The sequence below is a fragment of the Ranitomeya variabilis genome, chromosome 1 (genome assembly GCF_051348905.1).
Source record: "Ranitomeya variabilis isolate aRanVar5 chromosome 1, aRanVar5.hap1, whole genome shotgun sequence".
Classification (NCBI taxonomy): Eukaryota; Metazoa; Chordata; class Amphibia; order Anura; family Dendrobatidae; genus Ranitomeya; species Ranitomeya variabilis.
In genome coordinates, this window is record NC_135232.1 from 355343384 (window position 1) to 355362184 (window position 18801).

At 43.5% G+C, this 18801-nt stretch overlaps 1 protein-coding gene across 8 annotated transcripts in view; it reads right to left on the minus strand.

The window, feature by feature from the left end:
• SEMA4D (semaphorin 4D) overlaps positions 1–18801 on the minus strand; it is a 141008-nt gene that overhangs the window by 42764 nt on the left and 79443 nt on the right. For all 8 annotated transcript variants that reach the window (XM_077299889.1, XM_077299883.1, XM_077299897.1 and 5 more), the window contains 3 exons: positions 7893–8068; positions 7506–7662; positions 2359–2581 (listed from right to left, as the gene is read on the minus strand). In XM_077299889.1, coding sequence (XP_077156004.1) covers positions 2359–2581; positions 7506–7662; positions 7893–8068 — 556 coding nt within the window. The remainder of the gene's footprint in view (positions 1–2358; positions 2582–7505; positions 7663–7892; positions 8069–18801) is intronic.

Sequence of the window (18801 nt, forward strand, 5' to 3'; positions counted from 1 at the left end):
GGCGCTCACAGCAGGAAGGCATCAGTAACCATAGAGGTCTCAAGGACCTCTATGGTGATTATCCTGATGCATCGCTGACCCCCGATCATGTGACTGGGGTCTACGATTCGATCATTTCCGGCCTGGAACGCCGGTTAAATGCCGCTGTCAGTGTTTGACAGTGGCATTTAACTGGTTAATAGCAGCGGGTGAATCGCGATTTCACCCGCCGCTATTGCGGGCACATGTCAGCTGTTCAAAACAGCTGACATGTCCCGGCTTTGAGGTGGGCTCAGCGCCAGAGCCCATATCAAAGCAGGGGACCCGACCTCCGCAGTAATAGTACAGCGGAGGTCGGGAAGGGGTTAACAGGTCTAGTAATTAAGAAAAAAATAGTGTGTTTATCCAGTTTGTATGTATTTGTATTCCATAGTCCTGTTCTCGACACAATAGAAATGTCCGCCGACTCCAACTTATCCAATGACAAGCCACAGTCTGATAAGCTGAGCTGCCAATAATGGTGTGCCGACAACGGGCCAAGGAAGCACACGCCAAGGCGGACTGGGTGAGCTTTGGAACAGGACCAGTAAAGGAGAGGTGTGAGTGAGCATTGATTCCTTTATGTATACTTTTTGGTCATTCACGGGGGTTTCAGAATAATTTACAATCCCTGGACAACCCTTTGGCTTGCCATTGTCACGCTCACGCCCTGACTGGTGGGCGTGAGCACGCGGGGGTATGTGGCCCCACTGTGCCACAAACCAGACTACCCTGGAAGGGGCGTGACTATGACAGCTGCCTGGGTTTTCACTGGAGCCCCTGATGGTGAGGTCAGGCTTGTGCAGCAGGCAGCTGCCAGGTGCTACTCCAGGGCGGTGTCTGGCTGTGGCTGCTGATCCCACTTGGGAGACAGGAACACCAGGATTGGTGCGGGCATCAGGCAGGACTGGCAGAAGAGCACAGCTGAGACACAGACGAGTAGGCTGGCACGGCTGAGACCAGGGCTGGCAGAGACAGGGCAGAGAACACAAGGCTAGCAGGGACACGGCAGAGAACACAGGGCTGGCAGGAACACAGGACTGGCAGGAAACACAGGACTGGCTGGCACGGCAGGAACGGCTGGACTGGCAGGAACACAGGATAGGAAGGCACGGCAGGAACGGCTGGACTGGCAGGAACACAGGATAGGAAGGCACGGCAGAGAACACAGGACTGGTTGATGTGGTTTATGAAGAAACAGGTAGGGACCTGTTCACACTAGAGGTGCAGGTACGGAAATGTAGTATGGAGGAACAGGTAGGGACCTGTTCACACAGGAGGTGCAGGAACAGATATGAAATATGGAAGGAACAGGTAGGGACCATGTCACACTGGAAGAGAACCGCAAGGCTGCGGATAGGAGCGGTAGAGCAGCAAGAGATAGCGCAGCAATAAAAGCAAAGCAGAGCAGAACCACAAGAAATGTGGAGAAGAGCTGCAGCAAGGGATTCTTACAGCAACGGGAGCGGAGCAGAGAAGAACGGAGCAGAACCGCAAGGAATGCGGAGAGGAGCTGCAGAAAGATTCTTACAGCAACGGGAGCGGAGCAGAGATGAATGGAGCGGAACCGCAAGGAATGCGGAGGGGTGCTGCAGAAAGAGATTCTTACAGCAACGGGAGCGGAGCAGAGAAGAACGGAGCAGAACCGCAGGAGTGCGGATCAGAGGTAAAAGCCACAAAGGTACAGAGCAGGCAGAGCTGCAAGAATGCAGAATGTAAGCAGACTGAGAACACAAGGAAAGACACAGCAGGGAAGGAAGCCACAGACAAGGAGACAGAGATAAGACTAAGTACAGACAAGGCAATGGAACAAGACACAAGGACAAAGACACAGGGACCAGGATATTCTGCCTCCTGGAGGGCGGACAACAAGACCAAGGCAAAATACAGAGTAGAGCCTCCAGCGAGGGAGTAACAGAGCAAGGCCTGGCAAACTCAGCAGCAAGACACTAACTGAGCAAACACATTGCACAGGCCCAGAACACTGGGTGGAGCTGCACTATATACTGGAGGCCTCTTGGTAATTGGTCAGGAACAGATTAGACAGATGCACCTGATAGCTATAAGAACCAGAGAGTTCAGGCGCCGCCCCCCTATACACAAAGCCATGAAGCATGCAGAGAGCAGAGACACAGAATATGGAGCTGGCATAAAACAGAAACCACATCATGGCCTGACGCAGTGGGTAAGATAGTGTGAGAGATGTGAGGCCATGCCGTGATGCCAGCAGAGTTGTTACAGCCATATAGCCTTTTGTTACTGTTAGGTGCCAAGTTTGGTTCCTGTCAATTAGAATTTCATATAGAAAGTAGAAGAAAAACATCCAGCAAATTATTTTACCTGTACTAATAAACATGACATCATAGGTGTTGCCGTCCAACGCTTTGACCAGGTCTACAACTATCTGAGTATAGATCACATTCTGATGCACAAGCTTGGGTTTCTTTCCCATAGGAGATACAGAGTCATCCATTAAAGGGTGGTCTTTCACAAATTGCAAAGTTTTGTCTGGTAGGTTTAGTGAGCTAGTGTAATTCATCACTTTAGCTTCATTGTTTATACACTGAAAAAAAGAAATTAAAAGCTCATAACTTAAGATGCAATTCATACATACGGTAACTGAAAATCTATTAATAAATGCAGAATGAGTCCAGAAAAAACAATATTCATTAATAAGGTTATAAATAGCAAAAATGTATACTCCGGCTAAAATACTAAAACAATCAACATACACGCTGGAATAAACTCCCTAAACAGATTATAGTTTTCTCTTTGTTACGCTGCAGCAGGTAAAACAGTGCACACAGGTAATAAGGACGATCAAAAACTCCTTTGCATACACATTAAAACTTACAGAATCAGATAAGAAAAAAATAGTACATGAGAACCGATCATAAAAAAATACAAAATTTTATTAACAAAGAAAAAAATGTTAAAAAACCCAAGGTATTAAAAAAGTGGGAAACCAGAAAAATGGCAAAGGAGACCCATGTGCAGTACAGAGGCACTACATGAAACTAAACACACTAATATACTGCACATGATTATATGTCAAAGAAACAAGATCAAGATACTTGATACAAAATTATTCGTATCCACAGACGTAAAATAATCAAAAGCAATCATATATAACAGTAGTGCAAAGATTAACACTGGTGGGTGCCAATGCCTGCCCCTACGTACGTTTCGGCTATTGCCTTCTCCTGGGGGTGGTACCACACCATCAAGAGCAAGGTTATATAGTTTATAAGAACCAAGCAAACACAAGATTACAAATAACATCAAACTAACAATCCCTCTCTATGGTCAAGAAGCTGTCACAAAAAAAGGAACTTGATACTAACATCAATCAAAAAAAGGCTCCATACAATCAATCATAATCCAGACACATCACCAAACACCATGTCACACTTTAAAGACTGCCCATATAATTTACATAGAGCGCTTAGTGCACCATATAAAGTGGGTTGGACATTTGAGAAATAGTGTGACACTTGACCAATAGAAAACTAAAAAGGGCGTGTCTGAAAGTCATGTCACCATTCATAAAGCACGCAAGAGAAACTCCCTCTAAAAAAGAAGTGCCTACCAAACATATATGGGAATGTCCCATACTCAAAACAAAATGCAACAATGTGTTGGTGCTGCAGATCATAGCGGCGCACACCGCACCGACCGATGAGGAAAGAGGGCATCGAGAAGCACGTCTGAGTCAGCGGTCCGGCCACGAGCCAAACCTCGCCCACAATGTGACCCTCCTCCTTTGCCATTTTTCTGCTTTCAAACTTTTTTAATACCTTGTTTGTTTTTTTTATTTCTTTCTTTGTTAATAACATTTTGTATTTTTTTATGATCGGTTGTCGTGTACAATTTTTTCTTATCTGATTCCGTGTATACTGTACTGAACCTTAATCGTGTCCATTTTCTGGTGAATAAATAATTTTTGCCATTTTTTTAGTTTACCAAATATATATTCTTTGGATTTATTTTGTTAGTTAGATGCCTTTATTTTGACCCAACCCCCCTTTTATCACTTTAAAACGCATAGCCCTTTTCCAATGCACTTTTGTTTGTTTAAAAGTCAGATTAAAAAAAAAAAAAAGCCATGGCTTTAATTGTGCAGACGTGCACACTATATTTAACATGGCTCATACAGATTGGTGAATGCCGTAAAACAAATACAAAACAAAAAAAAGATCAACAAGCTCCTTAGAACAGAATGCATAGTAATAATAGGTCAGACCCTCTACCAAGTAGTGAGGAAGGCCAAGGTAACACAGGGCACTCCCATAATGACCAGAAACACAAAAACAGAGCAAAAAAAGTCCCAGATAAAAAGTTACAAATTTTATTACGAAAATTATTTATACACTGAAAAATGATAAAATAATAGACATAATGACAAAGTAGACAGTTTGTAACATACAGTAGGTGTAAAGCAAAAAGACCCAAAGTATTAAGTGGATGGGAAAACCAGTAAATAGCAACAATTTATATAAAGTGCTCATATGTTTAACCAATATATTTCTCCCTAGTGATATAACCACTTGATGCTTCAGATACAGACGAGTATAGAGATAATGCTAAGTCAGCAACCATAATTGGGAAGCACAAGTGAAAAAGTCAGCAATGGAAAAAATATATATCAATAAACAAGTTTAAAGGGTGTATATCACTTTAAAAGAGCATTAAGGCTATGTGCACACGTTGCTGAATTGCTGCGGAAATTTCCGCGGCAATTCGGCAACTCCCTGTGGCGGGTAAAACGCATGCGGAATTGGCATGCATATTCCCACTAAACACTAGCGTTTTACAAGCATAATTAGCTTGCAGAATGCTAGTGTTTTCCAAGCGATCTGTAGCATCGCTTGGAAAACTGATTGACAGGTTGGTCACACTTGTCAAGCATAGTGTTTGACAAGTGTGACCAACTTTTTACTATTGATGCTGCCTATGCATCATCAGGTCATTGTCGCAAAGCATGTAAATTCAAAAAAGTCCGTCTTTTCATTGACCTTCATCAGACGGATTATGGTACGGATAGTGGGACATAATCATGGAGTGATCTGAAACATTAGTATAAGTGGATCCCGGAGAAGAAGCGCTGTGTGTGACGGATAGGAGCTGGTGGTCGATGAAGGTTAATGAAAAGACCGAAACGCAAAGCATCACTGGGAACGTGAGCTGCCGGGAGCATCGCTAAGGCCTGGGCTGGATCTGGGGGCCGACAGAAGGTGAGTATATAACTATTTTTTATTTTAATTCTTTTTTTAGGGCCTGGAGGAGAGTTTCCTCTCCTCCACCCTGGGTACCATCTGCACATGATCTGCTTACTTCGTGCATGGTGGGCGTAGCCCGATGCGGGAAGTAAGAGGATCAATGCATTCTTATGCGATTCTGCATTCTTGGCGATTCCGCACAAAGAATGAACATGCTGTGTATTTCTCCGAGATGCGATTCCACCGCGGAAAAATATGCAGCATTAGCACAGCATTGCGGAATCCCATTTAATTCAATGGGTTATGTTGTGGATGCGTTTTCGCAGCGAAAAACCGCTGCAAAAACGCATACAATTCGCAACGTGTGCACATAGCCTAACAGTGAGGAAAATGCTACGTAAGGACTCTTTCACACATCCGTGTCTCCGCTACGTGTGGTGAAAGTTTTCACACGTACCGGAGACACTGACACACGTAGACCCATTCAAATGAATGGGTCTGTGCATATCAGTGTATTTCCACGGACCGTGTGCCCCACACGTAGACATGTCCGTTTTTTACCGTCAGCACAGACCACAAAATTTCCCACACACGTATACACGGAGAACACACATTGATGTACTCCGTGTGACACACATCGGCACCGGTGAATGAGCTGCTGTGAGCTCAGCTTCAGTGACAAGCGGTGACATAATCACTGGCATTTTCCCACGGTCCTGAGGTCACCACAGTTCAGCCCGGCCTCGATGATGTCACCGCTGGTCAATGATGCTGTGCTCTCAGCAGCTCATTCATTAGTGGTTCTCAGCCTGGACAGTCGCATCTTGGCACCGTCCAGGTTGAAAACTATTTAGCCCCCAGACATGGATTACAGGCTGGGACAAAACGACAAACAGGTATGTAATATTGTTGTTTTTTTATTTTACTTTTATTACAGGAGATTATGGCTTTGGTGGAATTAGGCGAGGTCGTAAGTAATAATTGAGATTAATAAAAGAGTCTGTGTCATTTTTTCAATTAAAGGATTTTATTCTGGCTGTGTCTTTAACATATAACTATAGGATTAGTAATGGATAGGTGTCTTATAGAGACCTCTCCATTACTAAGCTGTGGGCTTGATGTCACCTGACAATACAAAGGTGACATCAACCCCACAAATATGAAACCCACTTGCCACCGCAAGTCTAATAGATGCGCCTTTTCTGGGCAGCTGCAGGCTGCTGTTTTTAGGCTGGGGGGCCTAGGTCAATGGCCCCTTACCAGCCAGAGAATACCAGCCCCCAGCTGTGAGCTTTAGCAAGGCTGGTTGTCAAAAATGTAGGGGATCTTACACCAGTTTTTTAAAATTATTTATTTAAATAATTAAAAAAACAGCGTGGGGACCTCTCTATTCTTGATAACCAACCTTGCTGAAGCTGACAACTGAGTGTTGCAGCCCCCAGCTGTGAGTTTTGCCTGGTTGGTTCAAGAAAATAGGGGGGAACCCACACTGGGTTTTTCATTCATTTATTTCGCTATATCGCAGGCGGCGGCTGAGGAATACCCCAATCATCCGCTCCTGCTGTCACTGATATTAGTGGCAGCAAGTATTGGATAATGCTAGTAAGAGTCCCAAAAGCCCCCACCTGCTGTCATCATTCTGACTTTATTGTAACTCATCATTCTCTTCTGCTCGCGTCGATCGCCGGCAGAACAGGGGAGAATGATGAGAACCGTCTTCAGCACCTGCCGCCGGGGAACAGCGCTTACTGTAGCACTTCTTCCCCGGCCGCATGGTACGAATGCGGCACACAGTTGCCAGTATTACACACACGGACACGGATATCTCCAATACCGATTTTTCCAGTACTGGAAATAAACGGACGCGTGTAACCGGCCTAACACAGGTCTTGCCCATGGTCTCCACAAAGGAACAAATGCTGTCAGCCCCAAACTGTCTACTTTGTCATTATGTCTATTATTTCATCATTTTTCAGTGTATAAATATTTCTCAAAGCAAAAAGAAATACTAGAATTGCTGGTATTTTTATTTTTTTGCACACCCCCAGAAAAAGAATTATAAAAGCTGATCGATCTATATATACCCCGAAATAGAGCCATTACAAAAAGCAACTTGTGCTGCTAACATATTGTTAGATCAATGGGAAAATAAAAAAGATATAACTCTTGGAATATAGTGATAAAAAAAATATGAATAAACCGGTCAGGTTCACAAGGGTTAAGCAATCAAACATCACAGGATTCTCAGATAGTATGACAGTCACTTACTGCTCCAGGGCGCGGCCTTGGGATTTCCCCATTAAACTGAACCCACTTAGTGTTTGCTTGTTCCACAGTGGCACTGTGCATGAACTTTCCCTTAGTGAAGACATCTTCCACAGTAGATAGACTGTATGAACATACTGCTGAGATGCCAACATTGTTTCTGGAAAAGGAAAGATATGAAACAAATGTATAGCTTTTAGAAAACTAACTACTGACAAATAACATGGCATTGCAAAATTGTACACATGTTAATGAGCTTGTACTGTCGCTAATAGATGATAGCGTGCCAGTCGTAACACCATTCATAACACATCAACAGATCTGAAAATCTATTCGAGTACTTTATGTCGGCAAGGAAGGAAGGTTTTAAGAATTCTCAGTTACACTTACAGATCAGAAGTGAACACTCCATAGATGACGGGTTCTTTTAGTGTTGGTGACTTCAGGATAAACACATCATTTACAACATTGAAAATTAAATTATTTTCTTGCGAGTGACAGATTAGCCTGGCTTTCAAAAATGTGGTCCATTTCTTCTGCAGTGTTCGTAGGCCGCCCTGATCACCCTATGACATGAAAGGAGAAAGTATGAAATAGCCGTATGATATAAAGTCTCTGAACAGTCGCAGAAGCAAACAGAAGAATCTGCTGTAACCATTTGTACCTACATCTGTGTTTCTACTGCCCGATTAATTTCATTCATGTAGGCATGTAATATGTTAACATTTCACATTTGAGCATATGCACTGAGGGACCATAATAATGCAGACAGTCACAGTGTGCTCTGTAGTGTATAATTTTCAGCAATGTATGCCACCTATCGTAGGAGGGCAGCAAGCAGTAGTCTACTAAGGTATATACGGCTGAAAATGATGCATGACAGAGTACACAGTGACTCCATCTGCATTATTATAGTCAGTGACCCCTTCCATGCATACATCCGAATTCCGTTTCGCGGAGGTTGGGACATAAGCCCTGACAGAGCCACTGAACAAAGTGGCAAATGCCATGTGATCCCAGCCTTATCATGTGCTGCCATGCTGTGCCAAAACAATGCACAACATCAGTTTGTTAAATATGGTCTTGCTCATCAGAAAAGTAGTGAAAAAAAATCACACTTGGTGCTTATTAACTGTCACAAACAAGACTTAGATGGTGACGGTGAGCATGCACAGTCAGGAAGGAAGGTGGAGAGCTGTGTAATTCTAGCCATGGATGAAAAAAGTACGAGGAAAATGAACATTTTACATTCATCACTTGTTTCTCACCTTCTTTATGATAGGAATCTGGAAATAAACTAAGGAACGCTTCTTAAAGGGGTTGTCCAATCTTCCACTAAAAGTCTGTAGTCCCTCTGTGTGACTGAAAACTTCTGAATCCTTACAGCGTACGCACCACATTCTGTCAGGCTTATCCAGTATCGCCAGCATGAGCAGGTGGTCACATTATTGTAAGTATGCGATTTGTATACTTCTACCAACAAAGCCTCACTCATGTCTAGTCGGCATGTGACCGCACGTATGTGAATTGTCGGTGACCGCCCCATCTTGCTGGAGAGACCTACCAGAGAATCCTGACAGCGTACTTTGCGCTCTCTGTAAGGATTCAGGAGTCTGCAGTCAAATAGTAAAAGGGTGAAACTCTGTCAAAGGAGCGCTGAAAGGAAACTCTGACACCAGAATGGGGTTTAAGCCACAATGGGTATCAACGGAAGTACTGTCTTCATCAGGTAGACATGTCGGTACTTCCGTTGAAACCCGTTGTGGCTTAAACCCCATTCTGGTGTCAGAGTTTCCTTTCGGCGCTCCTTTGACCGAGTTTCTTCCTTTTCCGGTTTCTGTCCTCCTTCGGAGGTGTTCGGCCTCTAGCTGTGGGGGGACTGTGCGCGCCCTCCCCTCACTAGGGCTACCTATCCAGCACTCCTAAAGAATCCGCCTTTTACTGACTTTGGTTTGCAGTCAAATAGTGACTGCCGACTCATCAGAAGACCAGACAACCCCTTTAAGATCTACAATGATACACAGTATTCAGACTGGATTCGGTTCTATACTCATTCTATGTAGGATTAGAAGACATTGACCTTATATAATGTAGGTTACTGAGATGTTATATGCTTCTCTGCTCACTAATATCCGTAAAAATAACAGATCGGTAATAACGACTAAAGCAACTAAGCATTGAAACTATTTAAAAAAAAAAAAAACAAGGTGGCATCTGACCATCCTTATAGATATACAAATTGTATTATCCCCTTAAACCCAAGCAATATCTAGAGAAGAGCAGGGAGAAGACGCCATTTCTACAGACACAAAGAAGGAAGATATTTAGGTTGGGACTGTCCTTTAAGATATAGGAAGTGTAAAGTATATGAGCACACTGTTAAAGGGAACCTGTCACCCCCAAAATCGAAGATGAGCTAAGCCCACCTGCATCAGGGGCTTATGTACAGCATTCTGGAATGCTGTAGATAAGCCCCCGATGTATCCTGAAAGATGAGAAAAAGAGGTAGATTATACTCATGTAGGGGCGGTCCCGGTACGATGGGCGTCGCGGTCCGGTCCGGGGTCTCCCATCTTCTTACGATGACATCCTTTTCTTGTCTACACGCTGCGGCTCTGGCGCAGGCGTACTTTGTCTTCCCTGTTGAGAGCAGAGCAAAGTACTGCAGTGTGCAGGCGTTGGGCCTCTCTGACCTTTCCCGGCCTGCGCACTGCAGTACTTTGCTCTGCCCTCAACAGGGAAGACAAAGTACGCCTGCGCCGGAGCCGCAGCGTGTAGACAAGAAGAGGATGTCATCGTAAGAAGATGGGAGACCCCGGACCGGACCGCGACGCCCATCGTACCGGGACCGCTCCTGCATGAGTATAATCTAACCTCTTTTTCTCATATTTTAGGATACATTGGGGGCTTATTTACAGCATTCCAGAATGCTGTAGATAAGCCCCTGATGCTGGTGGGCTTAGCTCAACTTCAATTTTGGGGGTGACAGGTTCCCTTTAAGTAATAATGTAATAAATGTGTTTCGCTTGTCCCCCAGTTGTTGCAGCTGGTTTAAAAAACAAAACAAAAAACAATGAAACTGCACATAACTCACCCCTCCCCCCCGGGTGTAGCACAGAGTCTCGGCCGCTGCTCCCCATGTTCACTACTGTCTGAAGCGCTGACACGTTTGCAGCGCTGGGTGCAGTCAGTGAGTACAGTGGTTCTGCCCATGTTGATGGCACAAGCAGCTCAGGGTTGCTTGAGCTCACCGATTAGTTGCAGCGTTGTCGATGTGATGTCAGCACTACAGACAATAACACATCAAGAGGAGGAGCCAAAAACTGGAAAACCCCTTTGAAGGGAAGGTACCGCATTTGTAGATCATTAATAAATCAATGCAATATAGCATAACATGCTGTTATAACCAGGTTTTGAATGCATTTGAAACATATTTTGTGTGTCATAGGAGTTTAAAGAAGACACTGGTGGGCTGACATCTTGCTTTCACAGTAGCAGCAAGACACTTTCAGTGTCATAATATGGCACCCCATAATTATAGGAGATAACAGACAGATGCCGACCCTATCTATTGCAATAGAACTGTCTGCTGTGAACTGGGCACACCTCCGTGGCCGTGAAAAAATATCAAGCCTGCTTGATATTTTTCACGGCTTACGGACACGGCCCCCATTGAAAATCAATGGGGCCGCAAAAACAACGGAAACTTGTTTTTGCGGCACACTGACTACCATTTTTGCGGAACGCCGTTTTTTTTCCCAATACTTTTGCCATAGTATTGGGAAACCCGAAAAACGGCGATCCGCAAGTTTTTTGTGGTCCGTTATTGCAGAAGACCGTGAAAATTGCGGCAATACGGCCGCAATAAACACGGTATGTGTGAAAGAAGCCTAAGTAACACTGTAGATCTTAGCTGAAATGTTTAGCCCACAGTCTGAATTGTAGATTGTAAGCTCTCACGAGCAGGGTCATCTTATTGTGCTTTAATTATTGTATTGTTAACGTGGTTACTTATGACTTGCGTTTGAAGCTGTTAAACTGTAAAGCGCTGCGGAATATGTTGGCGCTATATAAATAAAGATTATTATTAGTATTATGTCTCTGCCCACAGTCTGATGTCTCTCTGGGCCTCAGGTTGCCATGGAAACAGCAGGATTAGACTTGACAGATTGCAACTATATTCAACAGGGCACAGGCTAAAGACCAGGGCTCCTGGATTTATAGCATTCCACAAGAATCTCCTGCGCATCAGCATTAAAGGGGTATTCCACGGGATATGCCATGAACGTCTTATTGATCCGATTCCCATTATTAACCCCTTACCAATACAGCTTAAAACGGACCTGGGGGGGATCCCAAAAAGAAAATGGAAGTAAGGAGCAAACTAGTACATGCAGTAAAACACATTTTATTGAAAGAATAGTTAACAACAAAGTAAAAAATGAGATGAGTCATGGAGTGATACATGACCAGGAACACATGGGGTCTACAGGCAACAGTATGCGTCTGCAAAAAACAAAAAAACAAAGGGGGGGGATGGGTTTGGGGGGGGGAGTGAAGGGTATCCAATGGTACAAAATAAACTATAGAGCAAAAGAACTGGTAAGACAATGATAAAGTAATAATATAGTGCTACATTACAGGTGCTCAAATCACAAGGAGGGAATCCTAAGTAAAGTAAAGGCTCTGTAACTCAGCCATCAGTTCACTCTGTACAATACATTGCCAATAAACCCTAGATAGAGGGAGATTAAGTGCATCCTGTACAAGCAGTCCCTCAGGCTGCAGAGGTAAAATGCACAGTCTAGAGCCCATAGACAAATGAAGGTAAAGCGCCTGATGTATTACCTGGCGATGTGGTGCGGCAAACCCCAACGCACGTTTTGCGTCGGCTTCTTCGGGGGTTATGTCACATATGTTTTGATAGGAAGTGCAATTTACTTTTGACCAACCCTTTCTTTAGTTACGTATTTAAAACTGACCTGATATAAGACAATAGCCTCCCCCAACAGATGAAAACGCAACAGCTGTATACTATAGCTGAAACCCTGCTGCAATCACGATTGGTGTTGGCACCAACCATGGCCATTTAACTCTTTAGATGAGCTAATAGGGACTACGGCATCTAGATAGTTAACAGTGTGAGTTCTTGCTCTGTAACCCCATCAACACGCTGAGATCATGATTGTGTGGTCCTGATGTTTGCCATGGCAATTCATGGCCAAATAACAGCCTTAGACTACCAGCTATAATGCTCTGCTCAGAAGTTACCAACATTTAGGTGGCAAAAATAACATTTTTCTTTATGGTCATGCCAATTTTCACTAATCCCTGAAAAAGCACCTGAAGGGTTAAACTATCTGACAGCAGTTTTGGATATGTTGAGGGGTTTTTTTAAAAAAAAATGAGATCTTTTTTTGGAGGGGGTGGGGGGTTAGGAGGAGTGGTGTGGGTTTCCAACACATTGATAGGTCCGCCATAGTCACTTCAAAACGGACTAGGTCCCTAAAAAACAAGTTTTGTAAACTTCCTTGAAAAATTGCTGCAACATTTTAAACCTTCTGACGTCTTGACAAAATAAAAACATTTTTCAGATGATGCTGATTGTAAAGCAGACCTGAGGAAAATTACTAATTTTAGACATTTGTCAATTTTCTGAAATTTGTATAAATATATGCAAAGCCAATCTACATAAACTTACCATTACCATAAAATAAAATGTCAAAATATATCTCAAAATCACTGAGATAAGTTGAAACATTCCAGGGTTATTCACACACAGTGACATGTCAAATTAGAAAAATGTGACCTGGTCACTAAGAGGTTATAGTCCAACATCCATCTTGTGGCAGCTGTGAACTGAGAGGGGACAGACTTCTTCTGGAATTCTGAAAACTGCTGAGAGTGGCTTGCTTGTTTTCAGATGGGCGGTCGAGAACAGCACATGTGCAGCCACCTCCTCACTTTTACCACTTGGAAACCCCAGTCCTGAAGACAAGTACGTGTCGCAGTAGTGCGTTCTCCCTCTATCACGGTATATTTTGCTCAACAGTGTCAGACATGTACACCATGGAAAAATTCTTCAATCCATAGAAGACATAGCTATCCATGGCAGTTTGTATTTCTCAGGACTAGTGGCCCATTTTACTCATCACCTCCACAATACACGTATTGTGGGTCACTGGAAAGCTTGATGACTTGGACGCATCTGTCGCGCTCCTATTTTTTACATTAGCCCAGATACACCTTGAGAATGGTCCTGGGTAGAAATAAACCTTATTTCATTCTCTGGATTCTTTACAGGTGAGGAATACACATCCTGTTAGATGAATATATGTTTTATTGCACATTTATGGCTTGTGATGGCAAAACTGGACAATATCTGCAGTAAGAAATCCTCTGAACCAAAGTAATCCATTTGCCATTTAATAACACTCCAAAAATTCAAACCTATGTTACCTTCCGTTTATCGGGTGCTACTGTATCCATTAGCTTAAAATCACTGTAAATGGGTGTCTAAAACAGGCACTCCCTTATAAAAAAGAAAGTATTACCAGGAGTAAAGAGCATATCTTCACAAAGCTATACGCATGAGTCTTTAATCACCATCCCTCACTTAATAGTGGTAAGGGTGGAGTGGCAGTGCCTAAATTACTGTCACTATTGTAGGTTTCAGTATTGTCACTGCTGCAGAATATGCATGTGAATGCCAATAAAAGTGATCTCCGTGCACAATTGAGGCCGTCAATTCTGAAATATTGGCAACCTTCTGTGTGCCCGAGTGATAGGACCAGGCGGCTGGGCTAATTTCTTGGTTTGAGTGATGACAGCTTAGCATGAATTTCCACCTGTCATCGCTGGTTAAGACAAAACCCAGCCGGTCAGAAGCCTCTTGTAACACTTAGAGAAAATATGTGAAAGTGGAGCTCATACATTTCCAACATAACCTATTCCCCAAACTACGATTAATGTTTGTGGCCTTACTGATATATCCACAGCACTGTTGGCTTGGAATAATATGTATGTATGCTCCATTTTGAGGAGTACAATTAAATTATGCAAGGCCCAACTACTAGCATCCCTATAAACTTTCTCACAAAATTAATCGCTGCTGTCATATTACAATATTTGTGCTACTCTATAAAAAAAATTAAACAGTAGCCCATCAAAAAAGGAACCTAAGAATTTATATACTGTACTAGCTGCATAGAAAATGTGCTTGTTTGCAGGGAGTAATCATAATCTAAAAGCATAGGCATCTTCTGTATGGACAGAAACACTGGTGTGCATGTGATGCAGAAAACATTCAATATGCCTCAATAGGCCGTTCAATGGCCAAAAAAGGAGCATAGCTTGGGCTATGTTCACATTATGTTTTAGCCACATGTCAGTGGTTCTGCAAGAGCTTTGGTCTGATGCCCTGAAAAACAGATTTAGTCACTGAGTTCACCGCAGATCTTTGCAGTGAATTTGAACTGTGGTGAACTCAGTGACTTTCTCAAGGTGCTGAGGTGGCCACAGGCCAGGGGCCTGGCTGGGATGAGGTTACCGCTGCTCACTGATGCTGCGCACACAGCTCATTCATCGGTGGTTCTCAGTCTAGACGGTCGCATCTTGGCACCGTCCAGGTTGAAAACTATTTATCCCCAGACATGGAATACAGCATAGGACAGAACGTCAGACACGTGAGGGATATTGTTGGTTTTTCATTTTTGCTTTATTACAGGAGACGTTGGCTTCAATGGAAAGGGCGTTAGGCGAGTATAACGGTTTGCCATTTTTAAATAAAAATTGAAAAGTGTGTTTTGCTTGATTTCAAATAAAAGACTTTTTCTGGCTGTGTGCTTATTTACCATAAAACTATAGGATTAGTAATGGATAGCTGTCTTAGGGTATGTTCCCAAGGTCAGTAAACGCTGCGGGTTGGGCGCTGCGTACATGCGCAGCATCCAGATATTACAGCACAGTGAATGGGATTTCATGAAATCCCATCTCCACTATGTGTGCAGGGACGCCTCCGGCTTCCCTGCGTAAACGGACATGCGACGCATCTTTCCTGACCGCAGCATGTCAATTTATCTTGCAGAGACGCTCAGTCTCCGCAAGATAAATATCACCATCCAATGTATAGGACAGGGTGATTCCGCATGTGTTCAATGAACACATGCGGAATCACCGGCGTTCAAAAGCCGTCAGCGCTTTGGACAGAGCGTACATGTGCTGCGCCCAAAGCGCTGCCGGTGTCTGCCCGTGGAAACATACCTTTATAGACGGCTCTCCATTACTAAGCCATGGGCTTAATGTCACCTGACAATACAAATGTGACATCAATCCCACAAATATTACCCAACTTGCCACCGATACAGGGCAAGTGGGAAGAGCAGGGCAAAGCACCAGAATTGTCATATCTAATTGATGTGCCTTTTCTGGGCAGCTGCGGGCTGCTGTTTTCAGGCTGGGGTGGGGGCAATATCCATGGCCCCTTACCAGCCTGAGAATGAAAATAGCAGCCCCCAGCTGTCTGCTTTAGCAAGTCTGATTGTCAAAAATGGGGGGGGGACCCCATGCAGTTTTTTTTAATTATTTATTTAAATACGTTAAAAAAAAAAACAGTGTGGGGACCCCTTTTTCTTGATAACCAGCCTTGCTGAAGCTGACAGCTGAAGGCTGCAGCACGCAGCTGTGAGTTTTGCCTGGCTGGTTATAAAAAATACAGGGAACCCACGTCGCTTATTAAATTTATTTATAGCGTAGGCGGCTAATGAATACTCCCATCAGCCGCCGCCTGCTCTCGCTGTTATCAGTTGAATATAACTCTCAACATTCTCCCCTGCTCGCGCTGATCGCCAGCAGAGCAGGGAAGAATGATGAGAGCCATCTTGAGCACCTGATGTCGAGGAACAGCGCTAACTGTACCACCGATTCCTTGGCGCAGTACGTGTGGTACTGTTGCGGCACACGGTTGTCACACGTATGCCCCAAGTATTACACATACGGACACACAGACACTCTTCTGGTACCAGAATTATCAGGACATGTGAAACCAGCCTAAAATATACAATATTATGAAAACATATGGACAAATTTTGCCAAAATTTAGCCTACCAAGATGTCGGAAGGAAGCAAAGAGTGTAACCTTTCAAGCAATATGTGCCAAATTTATCACAGACTGGCACCCGTGAGAAATTTTGCACATCCTCCAAAAAATTGTGCTGTATGTTTGAGTAAAAATCTGAGAGATGATCATTCTTGAACCCCTTTGCGACCTCCGCCGTACTAGTACTGCGCATGTCACTTCTCTCTCTTTGATGTGGGCTCCGGCGCTGAGCCCACATCTTATGTCAGCTGTTTTGAACAGCTGACGTGCCCGGATCAGCCGCGGGTGGAATTGCGATCCACCCATGGATATTAACTCGTTAAATGCTGCTGTCAACCTCTGAAAGCGGCATTTAACATGCTCTTCCGGCCAGTGGGCCAGAAATCCACCAACTCGTGACCCCCGTCACATGATCACGGGTCATCGGTGGGTTGGCATGACAACCAGAGGTCTCCTGGAGACCTCTATGGTGGTCAGTGCCAGATTGCTATGAGCGCCACCCGGTGGTTGGTGCTCATAGCAAGTCAGCAATTCTGTTACATACAGGTGATATGATCATTGCCTATAAGTAGCAGAGGCGATCGAGTTATGGCAGCTTCTAGTCTCCCATGGAGACTATTGAAGTATGCGAAAAGTAAAAAAAAAAAACAAACAAAAAAAAAACAACACGTTTTTAAAAATATTAAAAAAATAAAACCCCTAATTAACCCCCGGAGCTTTTTTTAGGTTTTGCGTTTTTGTTTTTCGCTCCCCTTCTTCCCAAAGCCATAACATTTTTATTTTTCCATCAATATGGCCATCTGAGGGCTTATTTTTTGGGGGGACGAGTTGTACTTTTGAACGACACCATTGGTTTTACCATGTCGTGTACTGGAAAACAGAAAAAAAATTCCAAGTGTGGTGAAATTGCAAAAAAAAGTGCAATCCCACACTTGCTTTTTTTTTGGCTTTTTTACTAGGGTCACTAAATGCTAAAACTGACCTGCCATTATGATTCTCCAGGTCATTATGAGTTCATAGACACCAAACATGTCTAGGTTCTTTTTTATCTAGTCCGCAAGGACAGGGTCCTTTCCCCTCTGTACCAGTCTGTCATTGTAAATTTGTTTACTGTAAATGATATGTAGAACTCTGTATGTAACCTCTTTCTCATGTACAGCACCATGGAATTAATGTTGCTATAAAAATAATAATAATAATAATAATAATCATCTAGGTGGTGGGGAAAAAAATGTCGCCATTTTCTGATACCCGTAGCGTCTCCATTTTTCATGATCTCGGTTGGGTGAAGGCTTATTTTTTGTTTTAATGATACCGCTATGGTGCAGATACGATCTTTTGATTGCCCATTATTGCATTTTAATGCAATGTCGCGGCGACCAAAAAAACGTAATTCTGGCGATTTTACTTTTTTTCTTGCTACGCCATTTAGAGATCAGGTTAATCCATTTTTTTTTATTGATCGGGTGATTCTGAACACGGCGATACCAAATATGTGTGTTTGATTTTATTTTTATTGTTTTATTTTTAATGGGGCAAAATGGTGATTAGAACTTTTATATTTTTTTTAAAACTTTTTTTTTTTTTACTTTTAGCATGCTTCAATAGCCTTCATAGGAGACTAGAAGCTGCCATGGCCAGATCGGCTCTTCTACACAGAGGCGACGTTCACATCCCCGCTACAGTCATGGCCAAAAGTTTTGAGAATGACACCAAAAGAGGGATTTTTGGTACTTACCGTAAAATCTCTTTCTTGGAGCCTTCATTGGGGGACACAGGACAACCATGGGTGTATGCTGCTGCTGCTAGGAGGCTGACACTATGCAAAAAAGGAAAAAAGGCGTGGCTCCTCCCTGGCAGTATACACCCACCGACAGGCACCAAGTACCTCAGTTAGTGCAAAAAGCAGTAGGAGAAGCGACAGAACTCATAATAGTACCAACTCAACTAGGGCCTCCAGGCCCCAAACACGGTACCAGAACAAACAAGTAGGGAGGGTGCTGTGTCCCCCAATGAAGGCTCCAAGAAAGAGATTTTACGGTAAGTACCAAAAATCCCTCTTTCTTTATCGCTTCATTGGGGGACACAGGACAACCATGGGACGTCCAAAAGCAGTCCCGGAAAAGGGTGGGTAGAAAGGAAATGAGAAAAGGTCTCAGGTCGGCCGGTGTGCGACTGCCGCCTGCAGTACCTTCCTACCAA